Source organism: Chenopodium album, chromosome 12 (assembly GCF_948465745.1).
Source record: "Chenopodium album chromosome 12, dcCheAlbu1.1, whole genome shotgun sequence".
Lineage (NCBI taxonomy): Eukaryota > Viridiplantae > Streptophyta > Magnoliopsida > Caryophyllales > Amaranthaceae > Chenopodium > Chenopodium album.
In genome coordinates, this window is record NC_137845.1 from 3,924,477 (window position 1) to 3,944,613 (window position 20,137).

Genomic DNA, 20,137 nt, shown 5'->3' on the forward strand with positions numbered 1-20,137 from the left:
ACTTTGTTATTGTGAATTAAACACAACTATAACAATAATGTTGTTAAGATGTGATCAGAATTGTAAATGTAGGTGATTATTTCTTGTACACAATTTTCATAAGAACAAACCGTTAGTAACGGAGGATGGAAAAACATACACGGGGAGATTTATGAAGTTGTCAACTTCACTGTATATAATAATTCACTTCCACTCATAAAACATTTTTCTCTTGCTATATTTAGTAAGTGCTTGCTACTTGTGATCAATACTAGGTTTATGAGCCTTACAATTTACAAGAATTCAGGGTTTAAAATCGGTGTTTTTTGTTCTTGTTTTTACATAAATAAATAAAACCTCCCATACTAGTAAGGTTTTATTATTCTCATAATTGTGCTAATAATGGCAAAGAATCTCTTTATTGACATTCGTCTCTTAAAATCACCTAAAGATCCTGTTAAAAAAAAAACAGCTAAAGAAATACATTCAATAATAATTTGTTAGGACAATAATCTCAAATCTTTGTACTTTGATCGATAGCAATTGATAAAAATGTACAATAGGAGAAAAAAGTACTTTAAAATTTACAAAATGAATGAGCCTGTTTTTAAGGCAATATTAATGTGAACGGAAATATTTTTGTTTGATTAACATTTTGGGTAACATTCTCAAATTTTTAACCAATTAAATTACTCTGTAGTTTGCAATACGGGTTTCAATAGTTTACTTTGTAATATTACCTAAAGTTATAAGTTAGTCATAGTTAGGTCTATTGAAATTTTGATAAGGATTACATAATTCACCCTAATTGTCATTTGTAGAGCATGGAGATAAGAAAGAACACATTAGTGTTAAACAAATAAAAATCAAGTTAAGCAAGAACAGCATCAAGTAAAGTAATGGCAGTTGCAATTTCCAACTTCCCTATGTTATCAGTACATTCCCGCCATTTTTCTAGGAATTCATCTTTAACTGTCAACAATGACCGTTATTTTGCAGAACACCCTCTTCTTTTAATGGTTGACAGATCACAGATGCACAAAATCATCCCAACTCAAACAAATTCATGCTCAATTACTTCGTATTGGTCTTTTCTTTGATCCATATTCATCAAGCAAACTCTTTTCTGCACTAGCAATTTCATCTTTGAGTGATCTTGATTATGCCCAGAAGGTGTTTGATGAAATTCCCCAACCAAATACACTCTTATCCGAGCTTATGCTTCAAGTGATGATGACCCAGTTCGGAGTTTGTTTATTTTTCTTCGTATGCTTCATGAATGCCCTGAATTACCCAACAAGTTTACCTTCCCTTTTGTTATTAAAGCCGCGTCTGAGGTTGTTGATGATGCTAAATTGGGAAGGGCGATTCATGGTATATGGCTGTGAAGCTTGAGCTTGCTGATGACTTGTTTATTCTTAACTCGCTTATACGTTTTTATTCTGCTTGTGGGTATATGGGTGCGGCGTACAGGGTGTTTATGAGCATTCATGTTAAGGATTTTGTATCGTGGAATTCGATGATCAATGCTTATGTACAAGGGGGTTGCCCTGAGATGGCTTTGGAGTTATACCAGGCTATGGAGGGGGTGGATGTTAGGCCAAATGAGGTGAAAATGGTTGGTGTTTTTTCTGCTTGTTCAAAGACCGGGAATTTGGAGTTAGGGAGGGTGATGCATTCGCATATAAGGAAGAATAGAATTAAATCGAACTTGACATTGAACAATGCAATACTAGATATGTATATGAAATGTGGGAGTGTGGAGGATGCAAAAAAGTTGTTTGATGAGATGGAGGAGAAAGATGTAGTTTCATGGACAACTAAGCTTGTTGGATATGCTAAGCTGGGGAGGGTTAGGGAAGTTTCCCATGTTTTTCGTGCCATGCCTTTTAGGGATATTGCTGCCTGGAATGCCCTTTTTTGGGCGTATGAGCAAAATGGAAAGTCAAAAGAAGCCCTGAATATCTTCCAGCAGTTATTGGCAGATAAGAGTCCAAAACCTAATGAAGTGACTCTAGTTTGTGTTTTATCAGCCTGTGCTCAGCTGGGTGCAGCTGACATGGGAAGTTGGATCCATGTTTACATTGAGAAGCAAGGTATTAAGTTGAATTCTTATCTCTGTACATCACTTATTGACATGTATTCAAAATGTGGAGATCTAGAAAGAGCATTAGACGTGTTCAACTCTGTGAAGAAGAAAGATGTTTTTAATTGGAGTGCCATGGTCGCTGGTCATGCGATGCATGGTCATGGTAGAGCTGCAATAGATATTTTCTCAAGAATGCAAGATGCTGGAGTTAAACCAAATGCTGTGACTCTTATTAATGTATTATCTGCTTGCAGCCACGCAGGATTAGTAGAGGAAGGCAGGTTTTTCTTCAACGAAATGCAGCCACTTTATGGAATTAAGCCTCAAGCTGAGCATTACTCTTGCATGGTTGACATCCTTGGTCGTGCAGGGTATTTTAGCGAGGCCATGGATCTAATAAAGAAGATGGAGGCCCCTCACACTGCTTCTGTTTGGCTTTCTTTGCTGGGGGCATGCTGTCTTCGTGGAAATGTTGGTCTTGCAGAATTAGCTGCTAGTCGTCTGCTCAGATTAGAGCCCAAAAATGATGGGGCTTATGTTTTGCTATCCAATGTTTATGCTAAATTGGGAATTGGGACAAGGTTGCTAAGTTGAGGAAGTTTATAAAAGATTCTGGTTTGAAGAATGAACCAGGTTGTAGTTCTATAGAGGTCAATGGTACTGTCCACGAGTTTCTAGTTGCTGATAATTCTCATCCTATGGCCATGGAAATATACGATAAGCTCAATGAAATCGTTTCAAAGCTGAAAACTGATGGGGTTGTACTTGATGAATCACATATTTTGCAAGTTGATGGCGAGGAAAGTATGAAAGAGCAGGCACTATGTGTTCACAGTGAGAAACTGGCTATTTCATTTGGGCTCCTCTGCCTTGCACCACCTCAGTCTATCAGAATTGTGAAAAATGCTCGTGTTTGTGGAGACTGCCACTCATTTGCAAATATCGTCTCCAGGGTTTATAACAGGAAGATATTGTTGAGAGATTGATTTCGTTTTCTTCATTTCACAGACGGATTATGTTCTTGTATGGAGTATCGGTGAAGCTAAAAGCATGACTACATGACTAGTGGTGATTGAGGTGAAGTTTAAAATAAAAACTCTGCTAAAATGTAAATGGCATCTGCTAAAATAATGATATCTGTAGTTAGATGATGATGTTAGTCAACCTTATTATGGAGTTCTCTGTACTTCCAAGTGTGCAAATATTGTAAGGTGCTCTGCTTGTTGCAAAGAATTTCGTCTTATTCCCTTGTTATGCTCATAGTCAACATTTCTCTTTTAATGATTTGTGACTTTTGTGTTATTCTAAACGATGGTGTGCTCCACTGCCTCGTAGACTGATTTTTTTTTTTTTTAAATAATAATAAGGAGTAAGATTTTTTAATTGCAATTCCCTTGATCCCAATTGTCGTATTACAATAGTTTGTATAAATATATTTGCTTACATTTAAAAAATAATTGGTTATCCCAAGTTTGGTAAAAGTTTATTTATTTGAAATAGCTCGAAAAAAAAAAAAAAAACTTGCATTAAATTATTTTGAGATTACATAAGAGAAAATTAATATGAGATGAAGGGAGTATAGATTTTTTTTTGGTGTTCAGAGTGCCACAAGGGCCGGGGTGAGAATCGATCTCAGGATTTCCCGGAACCGGGAGGGAGCTCTAACCACTTGAGCTATCCCTCACTCTCGGGAGTATAGATGGCAATATGGCATGGTTGTCATTTATGTTTGAAAGAGCATTCTAATTCTAAATAATTTTATTTTAGGTACATTATCCTAATCACTCATAATTTTGTAAGTCCGTTATCTCATAAAGTTTTCCAACAAAAGTACAAAACTATATATATTTCATATGACTAGATCCCCTAACACTTTGTATTTGTTTTAATAATTTATAGTTAAAAATAGACCATTCCAAAATATGTGCAAAATTTATTATTGAATAATGAATCTATCAAATATATAACCCTTTCTAAATACCCCTCCAAGTGTGAAGTAACAATGATATATTCCTCAATAAAAACCAATGAAATAAATCTTAACCATTTCATATGATTAAGTTCCCCATTTTGCTTGCTTTATTTAGTTAGGTAAATGTTTTTTTTTTTTTCTTTCTTTAACTTTGAAAATAGTTTCACACATGTTACACACTTACACACAATAATCTTTCTCTATACATTTCTACTCTTCTAAAATTGTAGAGCAAGTAAAAAGGAAGTCTCTTGGATATAAATTCTTATCAACTAAGTGATTCATATTTAAAGTTGAATAATTCATCAGAAAATACAGTAAAAAAATAACTAAAATTAGTGTTTGTTAAAAAAAAAAAAAAGGAAAAACAAAAACAAAACTAAAAGTTTGTGGAATTCAACAAAACAACAAAATTGTGGTATTCAAGTGGGGAGCAAAATAAACCAGTGCCTTACTTTAAGATTTGTGGTAGATAGTAGATTTAGCAAAATTCGTGAAACATGTTTCCCAAGACATTTATTTTGCAAGTAGTATTTAAGAAAGTACTAGATTCAACTTCATAATTGAAGATGTACCTTTGTTAGTTTTCATGTAACGATAAATTACTAACTCCCAGGAATCTTTGGCCAGGAAAAAAAACTGTTTTTATTGAGCTGAAAGCAACTACAGCACCAAGCAACCTCTCCTTCAACCCTCTATACTTTCTCTACAACAGTTTGAATTGCATAATGAAAGTGATGGGATCGCAAACTGCTTATTCTGCCAAGATGTTTGGAGCCGATTCTTGTCGCATCGTAAATGAGCAAAAAACATCCTTATTGTTGCCAAAGACTGTAAAACTTGCAAGGAAATTTGCAGCATATGACAGTATTAGCATGATGCAACATTGTGTCAATCTTCCTCAACAAAGCTTATCTCCAACTAGGAAAGTGTTTCACTGCCACTCATTGTTACAGTCAGAGGTTACTTCTTCTCTCTAATTCAATATTTACTGTTTTCCTTCTTATAGTACCTAATTCTAGTACACTACTGATTGAAAATGTTTGTAATTTTTCGTTTTTGTTTTCGTTCTTCACTTAGTTTTTACAGAGTATGTATTATTATTTATTAAGGTTATTTGGTTATGTAGCACATTACTAGTAGTGTGTTTTTCGGACACTTCCAGACTTGTTACGCTATAAGCTGATGGACTGATAACAACAGTAGGACATAGAAGAAAGCCTCAAGTTAGCTATACCATTAAACAACCATGTCTGTTGTAAACAAACAGAGCAATATTACACTGTTGCAAATTCTAACGGTATACAATCTGTTGTGTAAACAGAATTTCTAACATGATCAAATGTTGCTATTTGATGATAAATGGTGTTTTATGAGACAAGGGATTTTTGCATTTGGATAGATGTAGCAATTTTCTGTCCGATGCACTTTAGACTGATGTGTAAATTTTTTCGTTTTATGAAAGAAAAGCACAGTACTTTTGAGAGATGAACTTAATCTAAGTATCTTATAACCTCGGCTTTGTAGGTTGGAGCAGGAGCTGAAACAACAGAGCTCTACAAGTCGGTTTGTGTGAAATTTCAGGTGGAGAAAGAGTGCCAATTTGGTGATCAAATTCTTATAGTAGGCGATGACCCAATTCTGGGGTCATGGAACCCATCAGAGGCCATCCCATTCAACTGGTCAGAAGGCCACATCTGGAGTCTGTTTTTGGTAAGAGTCTATAGGAAATGGACATACATATGCAAATTAGCAACCAAAAAATTGTGATTGATTTTCCTTTTCTCCTCCCGTGTTTGTTAGGAATTGCCGGTTGGGAAGTCTATCCAGTACAAAGTCTTGCATAAGAACAGCATGGGTGAAATCATGTGGCAACCTGGTCCAGACAGGAGTTTCCAGGCATGGGAGACCAAGAATGTTATAACTGTGACTGAAGAATGGGATAATGCAGAAGCACACAATATAAGTGAAGAGCAACAAGCTACTGAAGAAAATGAAGAACTTATGCGTAACACATTGGAGGAACCATCTATTCCAGATTCAGACAAAATGGCCCCGACAAAAGAAGTGGCAGAGGGAAAAGGTTTTGAAAGACAGGCAAAGGCAGATAAAAATTCAGCTGAACTAGGAGACGAAGGGAATTTGGTTCCCCTCGATGAAGGTCCGGTCCTTGTGCCAGGCTTGACTCAGCTAGTATCATCTTCTAAAGAAAAAAATGCTTAGGAAAACTAAAAGTTAGTTCTCACTGAGAATACACTTGGTGCTGATGCACCTGGAAACAAGAATAAAGCAGATTGCAGATGTACCATTTTGATTAAGTAGTATGAATACTAGTAGCAATAAAATTTCCCTTTGTTATGAGGAAACAAGCCATTAATTGATAACCTTTACAATGTTCCAGTGTACAGATTGATCCTAGAATCCTAACTGCAAATATTCTCCAAATTTCAACAACTAACATTTCTCCAAATTAATTTTTAGCATTCCTCTCGTCAAATCATAAAGCACTAAAAACACTCCTCAAAAGCATAAAGCGCTTTAGACAACAGCGAGAAAATGTCAGAAAATCAATAATGTCAGTATTTGATCATAGCAGACACCATTAGCTTCAACAGATGCATTAACTATCCCAAAATTGAGGGAGAAACTATTAAAGCAAGTAACAGTACAATGTATACATCAATGTAACAGAGAAGCAATGCTTTATCCTCGTCACAAGAAAGAGGGAAAATCATGCTGGTCCTAGAAAGCTTACACAAGTTAAAATTCCTATTTTCTCTGAGATCTATGGTAATCTTCATCACGTCTGGCTTGGCGCTGATCACCATCATCCCTGTCTCTATGACGTTGAGGGGAAGAATCCCTAGTATAGGATGACCGTTTCCCCCTATCCCTATCTCTATCCCCGTCTTTCTCATTTCGCAAATCCCTCACAGAAGGTTGTGCATCACTCCTCCTTGACCATTTTTCTCCCCTTCTGTCATAATCATCTCTAGATTTTGATTCAGATTCATACCTCGATCTTTCAAGTGGTCGCTTGTCTCGATCATCTTTGTATTCTGATCGCTTGCCCCTGTCTCTTGTGTCAAAACCATCTTCAACTTTCTTGTCAGCAATTTCCTTTCCTCCAGAAATTCTTCCACCATAAACATCAGGTTTTTTCCGCTCTGGACCATGACTAGGTGGAGCATCCCGTGATCTTTTATTATCCTTTGAACGATTGTCATTCACCCACTTAGACTTCTTATCCTCCTCAGGACCCCATCCAGTGTCTGCAGCTCTCTATGGAAATTTGTGCAATTAAAATAAATAAATTCCAGTTGCCAGTAACGCTAAGAAGATAAGGTATGCAGCAAATTAATTGGCAGTTGAAACTGGATAAGGACACATGGGGAATGAAGGGAGACGACCACCTACAGCATAATCTAAAGTTGATGAAATCATTCTAGTTGATTAAATCCTCTACAGTATATGGTATGCATATTTTTCCTACATTCAATATGATGAACTATGCCCTGAACTTCCAGGTGATGAAAGTCCTCTACTTACTCTTCAATCTCCTATTCCACTCTTTTAGGCATACCCACTAATTAATAGTACACCACCACTAGAACCACTAGAAGGCGTCTAGAATTCTCTTTGATGAATCCACCCCCTACTTCAATTTCACCAAGAGATCCATTGGAATTTGCAACCTTTCCAATTTCCCTTCGATGGTGGAAAATAGGTTTGTCAAGCTCAAGGGATATGTTTAAATGGTAAGAAAGGGGTCCACTTTACCAAAATTTAACTAAATTCACAAGTAAAAATATTTAAAAAGGCAAAGACCCACGGATTAACAGAAAGCCCCAAATAAACAATAAGCTACGGAGTAAAAACAGAAGGATTCATCAGTGCAACTTCTGAGATGTTCCAGGAAGTTTTCTTTGAGTATCATCACTCGTGGTATAATTTTATACCACGGTGTAATAACTCATCAAAAATATGCAATTTTTTTACTACATTGGTGGTATAAAACTATACCATTTGATGATATATACCATCCCATGGTAAACAATTACTTTGGTCCCCGTGAAACATGAACCAACCAGGTCACGCCATGTGGCCTGGTTATCATGTATCCTTTTTTTTTTTTTTTTTTTTTTTTTTTTCCAATTGCATTTTAAGAAAAAATTATAAAGTAAAAAATTATGAAAAAATTACCATTTTTCATAATTTTTCAAGACCTACACATAGACACCAATATTGATATAGTTTTATATATTTTTTCGAATTCACTTTTTACTACATAAATTGCTTATTTTATTTAATTAACTTTACAAACATTAATTAGTTATTTCCAATAATAAAATGAAATATAATTATAATTAAATTAAGTATATCATTAATACAAATAGAAGAGAGAAAGTGTGGTGGTAAACTTTTTTTATACCATAGGTGGGATGATTTTTGGAGAAAGTATATTGTATTATGTTATAGATGATGTGGAGGAGTGAGAAAGTGGTAGAGAGAGAGGGATGGTATAAATTTTTATACCATGAGTGAAGATGGTCTTAAGAAACACAGGAAATCAAGAAACACATGAAGTCTAAAATTGTATGATATATTAAAAAGACTAAATAATGAGTTCATTAACGGAATTACAGAAGGATGTCTCCAACGGTGGATAAGGGTTCCTGTTTTATCTACAAAGCCAGCCAGTAAAATCATGCAATATTTCAAAGACAAATACAAACAGCCAGATTGAAGATAAAACTACAAACATACTTGCTCATCGTGAGAAAATTTGCATGAATCTCCATATGTACAATCACCCTTTTGGAAGGCACGACAAACACCCCGTTCTCTCCTAGGGTAGGATGATTTGTCATTTTCCCACTTTGACTTTTTATCTTCTTCGTGACCCCATCCAGTGTCTGCAGCTCTCTATAGAACAAGGTGCAATTAGAAAAAAAAATAATAACAATTGCCCATAAAGCAAGAGAGATTATGCAACAGATGAATCAATTGCTAATAATTAAAAAGGGACACATAGGATGTTAGGAACCAAAAGACCACCAACAACATAGTCTAAAATGATTGAGCTTACTCCTCCTCAATCAATTAAAGCATTAATGTTTCTGAAACCATCTATTTGATAGACAACCTATTCTCTAACTTCTAAACAATAACTTGGTGAATTGATATAAACTCTGCCTATACCCTAATCTTCAATTAACACAGCTTTCAATTGGTAAATTTCTTCTCTTTACACTTTAATCTCCTATCCTACCTCTTTAGGCTTTATTCATTAGTCACTCACTGTTAGTAGTAAGTTCACGACCACCAGAAGGCCTCTAGAATAATCTTTGACGGGTCCCCACCCTGAATTGATTCAATTTTACCAATAGATCCATATGCATTGGTGAACCTTCCAATTTCCTTTTAGTGGTTCTGGTGGCAATAAGATTGTTGAATTTCAAGGATACAGATAAAATATTGGAAAATGGTTTAATTAACCAAAATTTAAGCTAATCCTACTAGTGTAAAGCTAACAAGAAGCACAGGTTCCACCTGTTAAAAGAAAGCCCCAAATAAACAGAAAGCTATGCAGTAGGACTATCTCCCAAACACACACGTGCTAGTTATCCTGCGAATGCACAATATGACAATGAAATTAAAGCTTATTGCAGCAGCTCAGCAAGTCATCAATGAATTTCACAGGCACAAATAACCAGACAGATAAATGATCAATCTGTTTACAGCATAACCAACAGAAATGAACTTATAAAACTTGGTAAACAATCATACTTGCTCGTCATGAGAGAACTTGCACGCATCACCATATTTACACTCGCCTTTCTGGAAAGCACGACAAACACCTCGTTCTTCCCTCTTCTGCCTCTCCGTCTCCTCATCCTCCTCTTCTTTTTTCTTATACTTAGCAACATGATCAACCCTAATAGTTCTGCCACCAATTTGAGCACCATTCAAATTATCTGCAGACCAAAATAACAAAATTAAATACTTCATTTCATTCAAACCTTACATTCAGCTCACTCGTACTCGAAACACGATAATAACAATAGAGAAAATCTCACCTACAGCTAGAGTTGTACTTCTTTGATCCTCATATGCAACAAATGCAAAACCTTTCGATTTTCCAGTGGCTTTATCTCGTACAAGATTAACATCTACAATTTCTCCATATCTTCACAAAATCCAATTGAAAAACTTAATAAAAAAATCAGCAAAATCAACAAATTTACTTAGGAACAAAAAACGATTAAACAAACAGAAATGTAAAATTAATTAAAATTGAAAAAATTAAATAAAAAATCGTACTGAGCAAAGACGGCGAGAAGATCGCCTTCGGTGAGATCGTAAGGAATGCCGCCGACGAAAACGTAAGCAGAATCTTTGTACTTGGCGTGCCATGAAGCTTCATCTGAAATCCCTAAATCAGCTTCTTTAGCATTTATACTTTGAATTCTCTTCACTAATGTTAATGGATTCATCTTGCAATTGATTCTAGGGTTGAGTAATCGAGAGTTGAGATTCTAGGGTTTTCAATTTGGGGGAATTTTAAAACCCCAAATCCCGCGATGAATTGTTAATATTTCGTTTTTTATAAGACCATCTTCACTCATGATATAAAAATTTATATCATCCCTCTCTCACTATCACTTTCTCACTCCTCCACATTATATATATCATAATATAATATATTTTTTCCAAAAATCATCTCACCTATGGTATAAAAAAAGTTTACCACCACACTTTCTCTCTCCTATTTGTATTAATGATACACTTAATTTAATTATAATTATATTTCATTTTATTATTAGAAATAACTAATTAATGTTTGTAAAGTTAATTAAATAAAATAAGCAATTTATGTAGTAAAAAGTGAATTCGAAAAAATATATAAAACTATATCAATATGGGTGTCTATGTGTAGGTCTTGAAAAATTATGAACAATGGTAATTTTTTACTTTATAATTTTTTCTTAAAATGCAATTGAAAAAAAAAAATACATGATAACCAGGCCACATGGCGTGACCTGGTTGGTTCATGTTTCACGGGGACCAAAGCGATTGTTTATCATGGAATGGTATATATCATCAAATGGTATAGTTTTATACCACCAATGTAGTAAAAAATTGCATATTTTTGATGAGTTTTTACACCGTGGTATAAAACTATACCATGAGTGATGATGCTCTAAGTTTATATTCTGTACTCCATAACACAATATGACAATATGTGTATCTGTAATGCTAGGAGTATCAACCAAATTTAATGTCAAGTTGAGTCGAGTTGAATCTCACCCCAACAATGTATCATCATATACGCGATAATCCTTAATCAATTTTTTAGTCGAAATTTGGTTAAAATTTGTTTATGTCAATTCAATTTTAAAAATTTTAATAGAGATTAAGTTAAAAGTTTGGTTTGTCCAATTAAACTCATCTCTTAAGCCTTAGCTAGTACGGAGTAGCAAAGTATTACAAAATAGTATTGTGCTAAACCTCTAATAAGAGGTTGGCCTTTGAGGAATGAGGAGATTGAGAGATGGTTAGTCCCTCCATCTCCCCCCTAAGTGATGGGTGTTTGATTCTTTATAGCCCTCATTCCTGTGATAGGGTAAAGAACCCTCGTTGTAATTCTTTGTAGAGATATTTGGTTAAACTCATTTGGCTAGCTCGAGTAACTTAAGTGGACCAAGTCAATGATAGGTGTAAGTTCACTTCACAATTGAGCTCAATTCAAGCTTACAATTGTTCAATCAGTATCACCAATCCAAAGGACAACAATCTAATGGCATGTTACAAAGTGATATTATAAAATTTGACTAGAATTAATATTGTTTACTAAAATTTATTTAGAAATATAAGAAGGTATCATTTACAAAATGTACACACTTTTTTTTTTTTTTTTTTAAAAGGTACAAAATGTACACACTAATAACAAGCTATAGACACTAAACACAATTTCAACTTGCAAATATGCAAAATACATCTGCAGCAGGAAAAATAAGAATTAAGTGGCAATCATTGATGAAAGATAGAACTGATAAGCTTCTGATAAACAAGTTCAAGACTAGTTGCGCATCTGCATATAGTCATTATAACGCTGTGGACGTTCATCTTCATCTTGGTTATGGTAGGCATAGCCTCCATGGCTAGATATGTCAAGACCAGCTACTTCTTCATGGACAGATATCCTTAACAGTCTCAGTTTATGCAAGATGTAAAACAGCGGGCCCATAGTCACACTAACCCAGCCAGCAATCACTATAAGCTCGGTTACTTGAGCACCGAACAAGCCCCAACCCCCACCCAGCAGGAGGCCATAAGAACGAGAGATGCCACCAACGCCGGAGTCATAAACCTGGATTATGAACTCTTCCTTGGCAAACAATCCTGTAAATATCAAACCCCAGGCTCCACACCCGCCATGCAATTGAGCTGCTTCTAATGGGTCATCAAAATGCAGTTTCAGTGCCAACATGTTGAGTCCAATTAAGACCCAAGCTGCCACAAACCCACATACAACAGCAGCCCATGGTTCAACCACTGAGCAACCGGATGTTATGGCAACAAACCCACCAAGGACACCATTGCAAACATCTAGTGCATCCCAATGACCTATCAACAGACGTCTTCCAAACAGGGTAACTATTCCGGACATTGAACCTGCCAATGTGGTGGTAACAGCAGTCCGTCCTATGGCAGTCCAATTACCTTGGTCGGTGGTGGTTGGGTATGCTACTAGGATCTCACCAAAAGAGCCTGGGTTGAACCCAAACCAACCAAACCACAGCAAAAACGTACCTAGAACCACTAGAGTTGCATTGTGACCTCTTATGGAAACAGGCTTCCCAAATGCATCAAACCGACCAACCCGTGGTCCTTCAATAATGGAGCCCCAAAGTCCAGCAATACCACCAACCAAGTGAACCACACCACTTCCAGCGAAGTCTATAGCCCCTGAACGAAGAAACAGATTAGCAGAACTAGGGCTAAGCCAACCACTGGAAGACCAAACCCAATGAGCTGCAATAGGGTACACAAATCCAGAAAGAAAGAAAGAGAAAATGAGATAAGCACCAAACTGTGTTCTCTCAGCTATTGAGCCACTGGTGATCCCAGCAACTGCAATAGCAAATGACCATTGGTAGAGGAAGAAACTATAGTCATATTCACCATCAGGCACACCTTCGAGGGCAAAGAAATGTGTACCGATGAAAGGGTTGGATCCAGGGCCAGTTCCAAAGGCGAAAGCAAAACCAAAGAGGTAGTACGAGAGGCTGCCTACAACAGCATCAACAACATTGGTGAGCATTATGTTCAAGGCGTTCTTAGCACGGACTGAACCTGCACATAGCATAGCAAATCCGAGCTGCATTACAAAAACAAGGTAGGCTGAGAAGAGGAGATATATGGCATTTATTGAGCTTGTAACACTCTGTTCCCATGAAACTGCCATCACAGATTTGAGAGATTGAACAAAGATAGAAGTGATTGGTGATGGGAGAATTTCAAGTATGGAACTATAAAGGAATTTGGCACTAAAAGAGACAGAAATGATGAGGTTACAGATGGATTATATTCTTGGGGTTATGGTGATCAACAAGTTGAATGGTGGCTGTAGGACTTGTGTAAGATTGATAGGAGAGTGTGAGAATGACAGTTAAATATCAGCAACTTGACCACTAGCTTTGGGTGAGTTGTTAAAAGTTATTAAATCCAAAGCTAAAAATTGGGGCCACTTCCAAAATCATTGGAGCCCCAAACATGAATTTCTTATCCTTTGTAACCCTGGTACAATTACTACTATACGTCTATACCAATTTGGGTATGAAACTACACCCTCCAGGAAAATCAGATAAGATTAGCCCTAATAAAATACTTGAAAGTACCAAACTCTTTGCAGCCTAATTTATTTTATACAACTAATGTTTTGCATATTTCACATCTATGAGGGATGATAGACAAATATACACTAAATCGCAAATAAAAGTAATAACCTGCATATCTTTGGGTGAATTTAGTGTTTTACACCAAAAAAAAAGGCCTAATGGGGGCATATAACCAAGAAACAAAGGAAGAGAAACTCTTTAATCAACCCCCTTAGGTTAACTTCATCAGCTATAAGTGACCAAAAATTTTAATATCATTTTCATATTTACACAACTACAGTAAAACTGAACCACATGACACTAGGGGACCAAGTGGGCTCAATAAATTTGATAAGATCCCAGCAAAACAAATTTTCATGATCTTCAGTGCCTTAAAAATGCATATGGAGCCAACAGGAAATCAAACAAAAGAAGATGCTTTTGGAATATGATAATTACAGAACATCAAACATATTTTCATGATCTTCAGCAGGACATTACAGTTGCAGAACGTAATATGAAAATTACAGATGATGTGCACCAAAAAGAAAAAAAAAAAACTTACAGATGATGGAATAAGGTCTATAAGGGCATACCTTAGTAGCTTGAAATCTCAATCTTATATATATATAGACAAATCACAACAGATGCTCCATTGCCTCTGAACTCAGCAGCATGCCTCTCCCAGAGACAAGAAGACTCTTTCAATATGATATATTTACAAAATATTAATATTCTTCCATGCTCTTTTCCTACTAAGTTCTTAGCAAAGGTTGCATAAAAGTACATTTGATCTGTAGTATATAAATATATTCACAAAGTGTAACCTAGAAGAAACAACGGTTCTATTGATAGCTGCTGAGGCTACCACCAGAAGTCCGACTGGTAAGAGATGGTCTCATTGTGACGATAGTTGATTCATCAGCTCCAGCTTTAATAGCTGCTTTCCCAGCTTCTAAAAATCGATGCACTGCATCCTCTGCATATTGATTGGCTTCATTCACAGTCATGTTTTTGCCAATATCCGGATAAATGTTCAGAACATGGTCACCATTAAGTTGCGAAGCAAGTTGTATTAATTCCATCTGAAATTCTGAAAGTTTTGCATCTTCTCTGGCTCCAAATGGCCTTAGTGATCTCTTAACCTCCGGCAGTTTCTCTATTTTAGGGATGCACACATACTTGCAAGTTAGAAAGTAACCAATAGATACTCAAAAGTCAAAACAAAACATGAGACAGCACCAGCTATAAAATCTTAGGTTTCTGAAAGGCATGAGGTCATCAAATTTTGTTATGAATGAATGGCACAGCTTATCAAGCACCGTGTAACTAGAGTACAGAGGCTTGAACTTTATCGTTATATGAAAACTGCGGAAGCCCACAATATTGTTGTATAGATGATTGGGACACCTTGAACTCTATAGTTATATATTTTAGGTTAATTTTTAAACTACCACCCAAAAATGTATCCATTTTCAAAATAACCACCCGTTAAAATTATTATTTTATTTTACCACCCCTTAAATTCCAAAAACTACTCAGATTACCACCCATTTCAAAATTCTGATGGATTTCTCTTATGTGGGCCCCACCCAACGACTCTTAGTGGTGACAGGAAGAAGATGATCAGTAGTAGTGGCAATTCAGACAGCAAGCTCTTGTTTTTTTTAGTTGTTTTCTTTTGGTTTTAGGTTGTCTTGTACTCAATAAACTGGTTTAAGAGGGAGGTGGAGTGAAGACAGGGCTGATTGTAATGCTTAGACATAGCCGTTACTAGCCGTTGGGTGGGTCCACATAACAGAAATCCACCAAAATTTTGAAATGGATGGTAATCTGAGTAGTTTTTTAATTTAAGGGGTGGTAAAATAAAATAAAAAATTAAACGGGTGGTTATTTTAAAAATGGATACATTTTTGGGTGGTAATTTAAAAATTTTCCTATATTTTATAAACATTAATGCTTTGATCAGAGAGGAGAGAAAAGGATACTAAAACTAACCTGGACAATCTTCACGTGGAGTGTCACGCAGATAGAAGTACTTTTCAAAGCTTCCAGCCCAGGCATCTCGTTTAGTAAGGAAATTCGATTTTAAGTTGAAAAGTCTCTTCACAGTAGCAGGAATGGAGGAATGTTCGAATTCAGATGTTGGAGTAGGTCCATCAGGCTTTCGGATTACTACAGCAACCCAAAATGAACAAATTATTCCTCCATTTTTGGACATTATAGAGAATAATTTAAAATAAAATTCACTAGTTCAAGACAATTGCACACTTCACTATATAAAGCTGCAATAGTTCATGCCCATAATGTTCCATAACATATGCCAAACAACCAACCCTGTTTAAATTGCCAAATCTACACAGAACCTAATTAGGATTCAAACATAACTACAACAACCCAAGCTAAGATAGTAATGTTTTTTTTTTTGGAAACAAAGCTAAGATAGTAATGTAATCCTAGCAACCAAAAGTAACTATTATGTCATTATGTGAATAAGAAAGACATAATCTGTTGATGCTTCTCACAAAGAAAAATGCAATATCCAAAAATAAGCAAAGACAAGTAACTATTATTTCAAGAATCACTCTGCACAATTTAATTTTAATTTTCTGTTCCCGTCTAATCCAAATGCCATGAATTTATTAGAGTACACCTCTTGCAAAAAATACAATACACAATCATAATAATAATAATATATTAAAAAAAAAATTAAAAATAAATAAATCACCATTGTTTACCTGATACCAATTACCAAACAAGCTGCAAGTATTATCAACACCAAGATATTGTCATGAGTTTAACAAGAAGCCAAAACTCTTTGTCACAACTCTCACAAGATAACTTTCTAACTACATTGTGGGGGTCCAAGTCAAATGCTAAGTTGGCAACATAAAAGACAAGACATTCGACTATTTGAGTGAATAAAGAGTCCATTTTGAAATTAAACCCTTTTGGATAAAAAGGCAAGCAAGTATGCAAACAGACTAAGACTAAGAACTAGGTAGCATTTTGTACAGCACAGAAAAAACATGGCATACTGTCATGTACAATCAAGACTCTACTGCACTATAAAAGCCTTACATAGGAATTGCCTAAAACAACTACACTCACTACTATATAGCCTGAGCCATAGGTAAAGAATTGCTATCTAAACATACAACAGTCAGTACCTGACACCCAATCTACTCAAATGCTGCAAGATTTGGATTGGATCTTAATGAAATACATTAACTACAAATGCTGCCATCGTTAATCAACAATTCACAGATTATGTTGAACTTATTTCGGAAAGATATATTTACTCTAATAAAAACAAACAACCTCACCCCACAAAGTTTGTCCATGTTCGTTAGTTAGCAAGTGCAACTTCAACCCTATTATCTTCACCAACTCTAAAATAAACAATTATCTTCACTCCAGCAAGCTAATACACAATTGGTTAAACTGTCACAATTTTGCTCATAAATTCACTTGTTAAAATAAATTTTATAGAACATAATATTGAGTGATAAAATCAAAAGGTGAAGAGTGTCGGCAAAATCATGAACACCTACTCCGCAGTACAATTGCTAAAGAATTGAGATCATACATCTGTCATACGCTTACACTTAAGTTGTACTATAACATGATAAAAAAGCAAAAAATCTTTTCTCAACATGTACCTCTCAATTTATCAAACTTCACATTGAAATATAGCAAGAGAATCTAGTGGCCAGCACTTTTACTAAGATAATCACAGTAAAATTAAAAATAAACCTCAACAAGTCACATAACAACATAAAAATACAAAAACTAGTCAGATAACAAAACCCACCAAAAAAGCAAAACAGAACAAGAAAACTCACCAGTACCCTTATCAATCCAAGGGGAAATCAACAAGGTCGGAACCCGAACTCCCAACCGATCGAACCGAAAATAAAACGGTTCGGGTCCAACGATACCATCAGGGCTAGGAACCCCAGAAACAGGGGTAGGAACATGATCATAAAACCCACCATGTTCATCATATGTTATCAACAAAGCCATTTCTTTCCACTGAGGGCTAGCCCTCAGTGTCTCATACACCTCCTTCACAAACTTCTGTCCTTCTGCCACGTCATGCGACGGATGATCATCATTTGCAGGAAATATATTCTTATCAAAATACCTTTGCTCAATTACCACATAATTAGGCAACCTACCAAATTTAGCATGCAATTTAAACTTTAAACTATAACTATGAAACTTAGTTATATGCTTAATCTTCCTCAAACTCTTGAAAAACATAGTAGCAGGGATATTTTGGTAATAAATCCCAAAACTAAGCCCATTTTCATCAAGTGAATCAAAGATTGTTTTTTGAGGAAACCCATGAATTAAATCTTTCCTTACATTACTTGACGCACCATGTGAAGTAGCTGAGTGAACATAAAACCGATTCGGCTGAGTTGACGCAGGAACCGATGCGAACCACCGGTCCAACACGGCGAACTCGTTGGCTAACTCAGTGTAAACCGGAACCAACTCAGGTTTAAACCCACTCATAACATTTTTTGGCATGTGGGTTGACATGGAATTAGCTTGTTGAGCGAACCCATTCATGGGTGCCGGGTCAGTTACTCGGGTCGACCCGAATATCTGTTCGGTTATAGCTTGGATTGAGTGACCCGGGTCCGAGTCAACAAAAACCGCATCATTTGAGACGTGAATTTTGGGTGAATCGGGTTCCGAGGAATTCAACCGGTTGAACTCGTTTCCGGTTAACCCATCAATTTCGGGTCGGGTTGATTTGAGCCACCCGAGAATATGGTCAAATGAACGGTTTTCCATGACTAAAATGACGATGGTTTTGATGGGTGATTGAATATCTGGTTTTGGTTTAGGAAAAGGGAAGGAAGAAGATTGAGGAGTGAGAAGAAGAAGGAGGAGAGAGAAAATGGGGAGGAGAGAGAAAGTTGGAGGAGACATATTTCCCGGTGACCGGAGTTCGGTGAACGGCGGAATATGGTGATTTTTAGTGGAATAAGGTTGAGAATAGTGGAATGAACATTTTTTGGAAGCTTTTTTTGGGAGAAAGATAAAGTAACTGGATACCTTTGACTAGTGCTTGTATTATTTTGCAGATAATTTAACCAAAAAGTTTAATACAAACACGCCATTGTTTTTTGTTGGTATGACTTTTATTTATGTTAATGTTGAGTGATTTTGACATTTTAAAGGCTGAATTTGAATGAGTGATGGATGTGTAACAAACGTTTTGTTTTTCTCTATCATTCAAAAGGACGAGTGTTCTTGTCGTTATTTATAAGTTAATCGAGTTTCGAATATCTTATAAAAAACGAGTCGATTTTTTAGTTTTTAATGGTTTTAATAGTACTACTTATATAGTCACCAATATTTGGACGGCTAATAAGTTTTATAAACAATGTCATGAAATTGAGGACAATTTACCAAAATATGATTAATTTAAAACTTATTTATCATTTTGCTTTGGAACTAAACTTATTTACAAAATTGATGTCCACATAGGATCCGGAAACTTTGTTAATTTTATTTAATTTTTTTTCAGCTTAAAAAGTACATAAACCGCTTCTTGAGATAGCGGTTTTAGTACATAAATCGCTATCTTAAGTGGCAGTTTTAGTCTGAAGCTCATAATGGAAAAGTTGTTCAACCTGTAGGCATTGTCCCCTCATTTCTTCAACCTGTAACAAGCTCTACCATCCACACAACTTCTACGATTAAGGATGCCATGTTAATTGATTATATCTTTCAAGTATGGTAATCTTGCTTAGAACTGCTAAATTGACATGTAGTTAAAGCAAAATCCAAGAGAAACAAAAGCAACCAAAGCAAAACCCAACATTCTCAAATACGAAACCAAACAACTCCGAATTTCCAAAACAAATTGAGTTTATTATATTGATTTTGACTTTAAGTGGGAGCAACTTAATTAATTTATCGACTAATTGAATTAAGAAGGAAAAAAAATTTGGGCTATATACCTTATCAATTTGGGGGTAAATATCAGAAAACCAATTTGTTCATCAATTGGTGGGGGCGACGTGAATTGGGTTGGCCGCTGGTGTGCAGAAGGACGTCGATGACGATCGGCGATGTGATGTGCGTTGTGGTCTGGTGGAGATGGAGAGGATTGTCGTTTTTTTTTTTTTTTTTTTTTTTTTTAGTATAATGTATTCTACAGAGTACGGAGTAGTTTGTTGCTGTGTGGAG

The 20,137-nt window shown here is 35.8% G+C and overlaps 4 protein-coding genes and 1 pseudogene across 4 annotated transcripts; 2 read left to right on the plus strand and 3 right to left on the minus strand.

The window, feature by feature from the left end:
- The first annotated feature begins 37 nt into the window (after nt 1–37).
- Nucleotides 38–3,108, plus strand: LOC145570688 (pentatricopeptide repeat-containing protein At2g29760, chloroplastic-like; annotated as a pseudogene).
- A 1,506-nt stretch (nt 3,109–4,614) lies between these two features.
- LOC145570082 (uncharacterized) lies at nt 4,615–6,433 on the plus strand. Its single transcript, XM_081629077.1, has 3 exons — nt 4,615–5,002; nt 5,568–5,753; nt 5,844–6,433. The coding sequence occupies exons 1-3, from the start codon at nt 4,769–4,771 to the stop codon at nt 6,261–6,263; spliced, it is 840 nt and encodes a 279-aa protein (XP_081485203.1). The 5' UTR covers nt 4,615–4,768; the 3' UTR covers nt 6,264–6,433.
- A 147-nt stretch (nt 6,434–6,580) lies between these two features.
- LOC145570081 (uncharacterized) lies at nt 6,581–10,629 on the minus strand. Its single transcript, XM_081629076.1, has 5 exons — nt 10,365–10,629; nt 10,121–10,230; nt 9,831–10,018; nt 8,808–8,966; nt 6,581–7,322 (listed from the first exon to the last, which is right to left on the minus strand). The coding sequence occupies exons 1-5, from the start codon at nt 10,535–10,537 to the stop codon at nt 6,810–6,812; spliced, it is 1,143 nt and encodes a 380-aa protein (XP_081485202.1). The 5' UTR covers nt 10,538–10,629; the 3' UTR covers nt 6,581–6,809.
- A 1,234-nt stretch (nt 10,630–11,863) lies between these two features.
- On the minus strand, nt 11,864–13,807 carry LOC145570084 (ammonium transporter 1 member 3-like). Its single transcript, XM_081629079.1, has one exon. The coding sequence runs from the start codon at nt 13,510–13,512 to the stop codon at nt 12,124–12,126; it is 1,389 nt and encodes a 462-aa protein (XP_081485205.1). The 5' UTR covers nt 13,513–13,807; the 3' UTR covers nt 11,864–12,123.
- A 714-nt stretch (nt 13,808–14,521) lies between these two features.
- On the minus strand, nt 14,522–19,070 carry LOC145570083 (non-specific phospholipase C1-like). Its single transcript, XM_081629078.1, has 3 exons — nt 17,770–19,070; nt 15,923–16,099; nt 14,522–15,083 (listed from the first exon to the last, which is right to left on the minus strand). The coding sequence occupies exons 1-3, from the start codon at nt 18,869–18,871 to the stop codon at nt 14,770–14,772; spliced, it is 1,593 nt and encodes a 530-aa protein (XP_081485204.1). The 5' UTR covers nt 18,872–19,070; the 3' UTR covers nt 14,522–14,769.
- Nucleotides 19,071–20,137: the final 1,067 nt, after the last annotated feature.

Bases quoted from the DNA above. Each gene is read 5' to 3' on its own strand.
- LOC145570084 (XM_081629079.1), bottom strand. From the start codon at position 13,512: ATGGCAGTTTCATGGGAACAGAGTGTTACAAGCTCAATAAATGCCATA.
- LOC145570081 (XM_081629076.1), bottom strand. From the start codon at position 10,537: ATGAATCCATTAACATTAGTGAAGAGAATTCAAAGTATAAATGCTAAA. The intron at 10,231-10,364 runs GTACGATTTTTT...GATTTTGTGAAG, and splicing joins CTTCTCGCCGTCTTTGCTCA to ATATGGAGAAATTGTAGATG. The intron at 8,967-9,830 runs GTATGATTGTTT...CTTGTTCTATAG, and splicing joins AGTTCTCTCATGACGAGCAA to AGAGCTGCAGACACTGGATG.
- LOC145570082 (XM_081629077.1), top strand. From the start codon at position 4,769: ATGAAAGTGATGGGATCGCAAACTGCTTATTCTGCCAAGATGTTTGGA. The intron at 5,003-5,567 runs GTTACTTCTTCT...TCGGCTTTGTAG, and splicing joins ACTCATTGTTACAGTCAGAG to GTTGGAGCAGGAGCTGAAAC. The intron at 5,754-5,843 runs GTAAGAGTCTAT...CGTGTTTGTTAG, and splicing joins ACATCTGGAGTCTGTTTTTG to GAATTGCCGGTTGGGAAGTC.
- LOC145570083 (XM_081629078.1), bottom strand. From the start codon at position 18,871: ATGTCTCCTCCAACTTTCTCTCTCCTCCCCATTTTCTCTCTCCTCCTT. The intron at 16,100-17,769 runs GTGAGTTTTCTT...GGGTTGCTGTAG, and splicing joins TTGGATTGATAAGGGTACTG to TAATCCGAAAGCCTGATGGA. The intron at 15,084-15,922 runs GTTAGTTTTAGT...TCCCTAAAATAG, and splicing joins TCCACGTGAAGATTGTCCAG to AGAAACTGCCGGAGGTTAAG.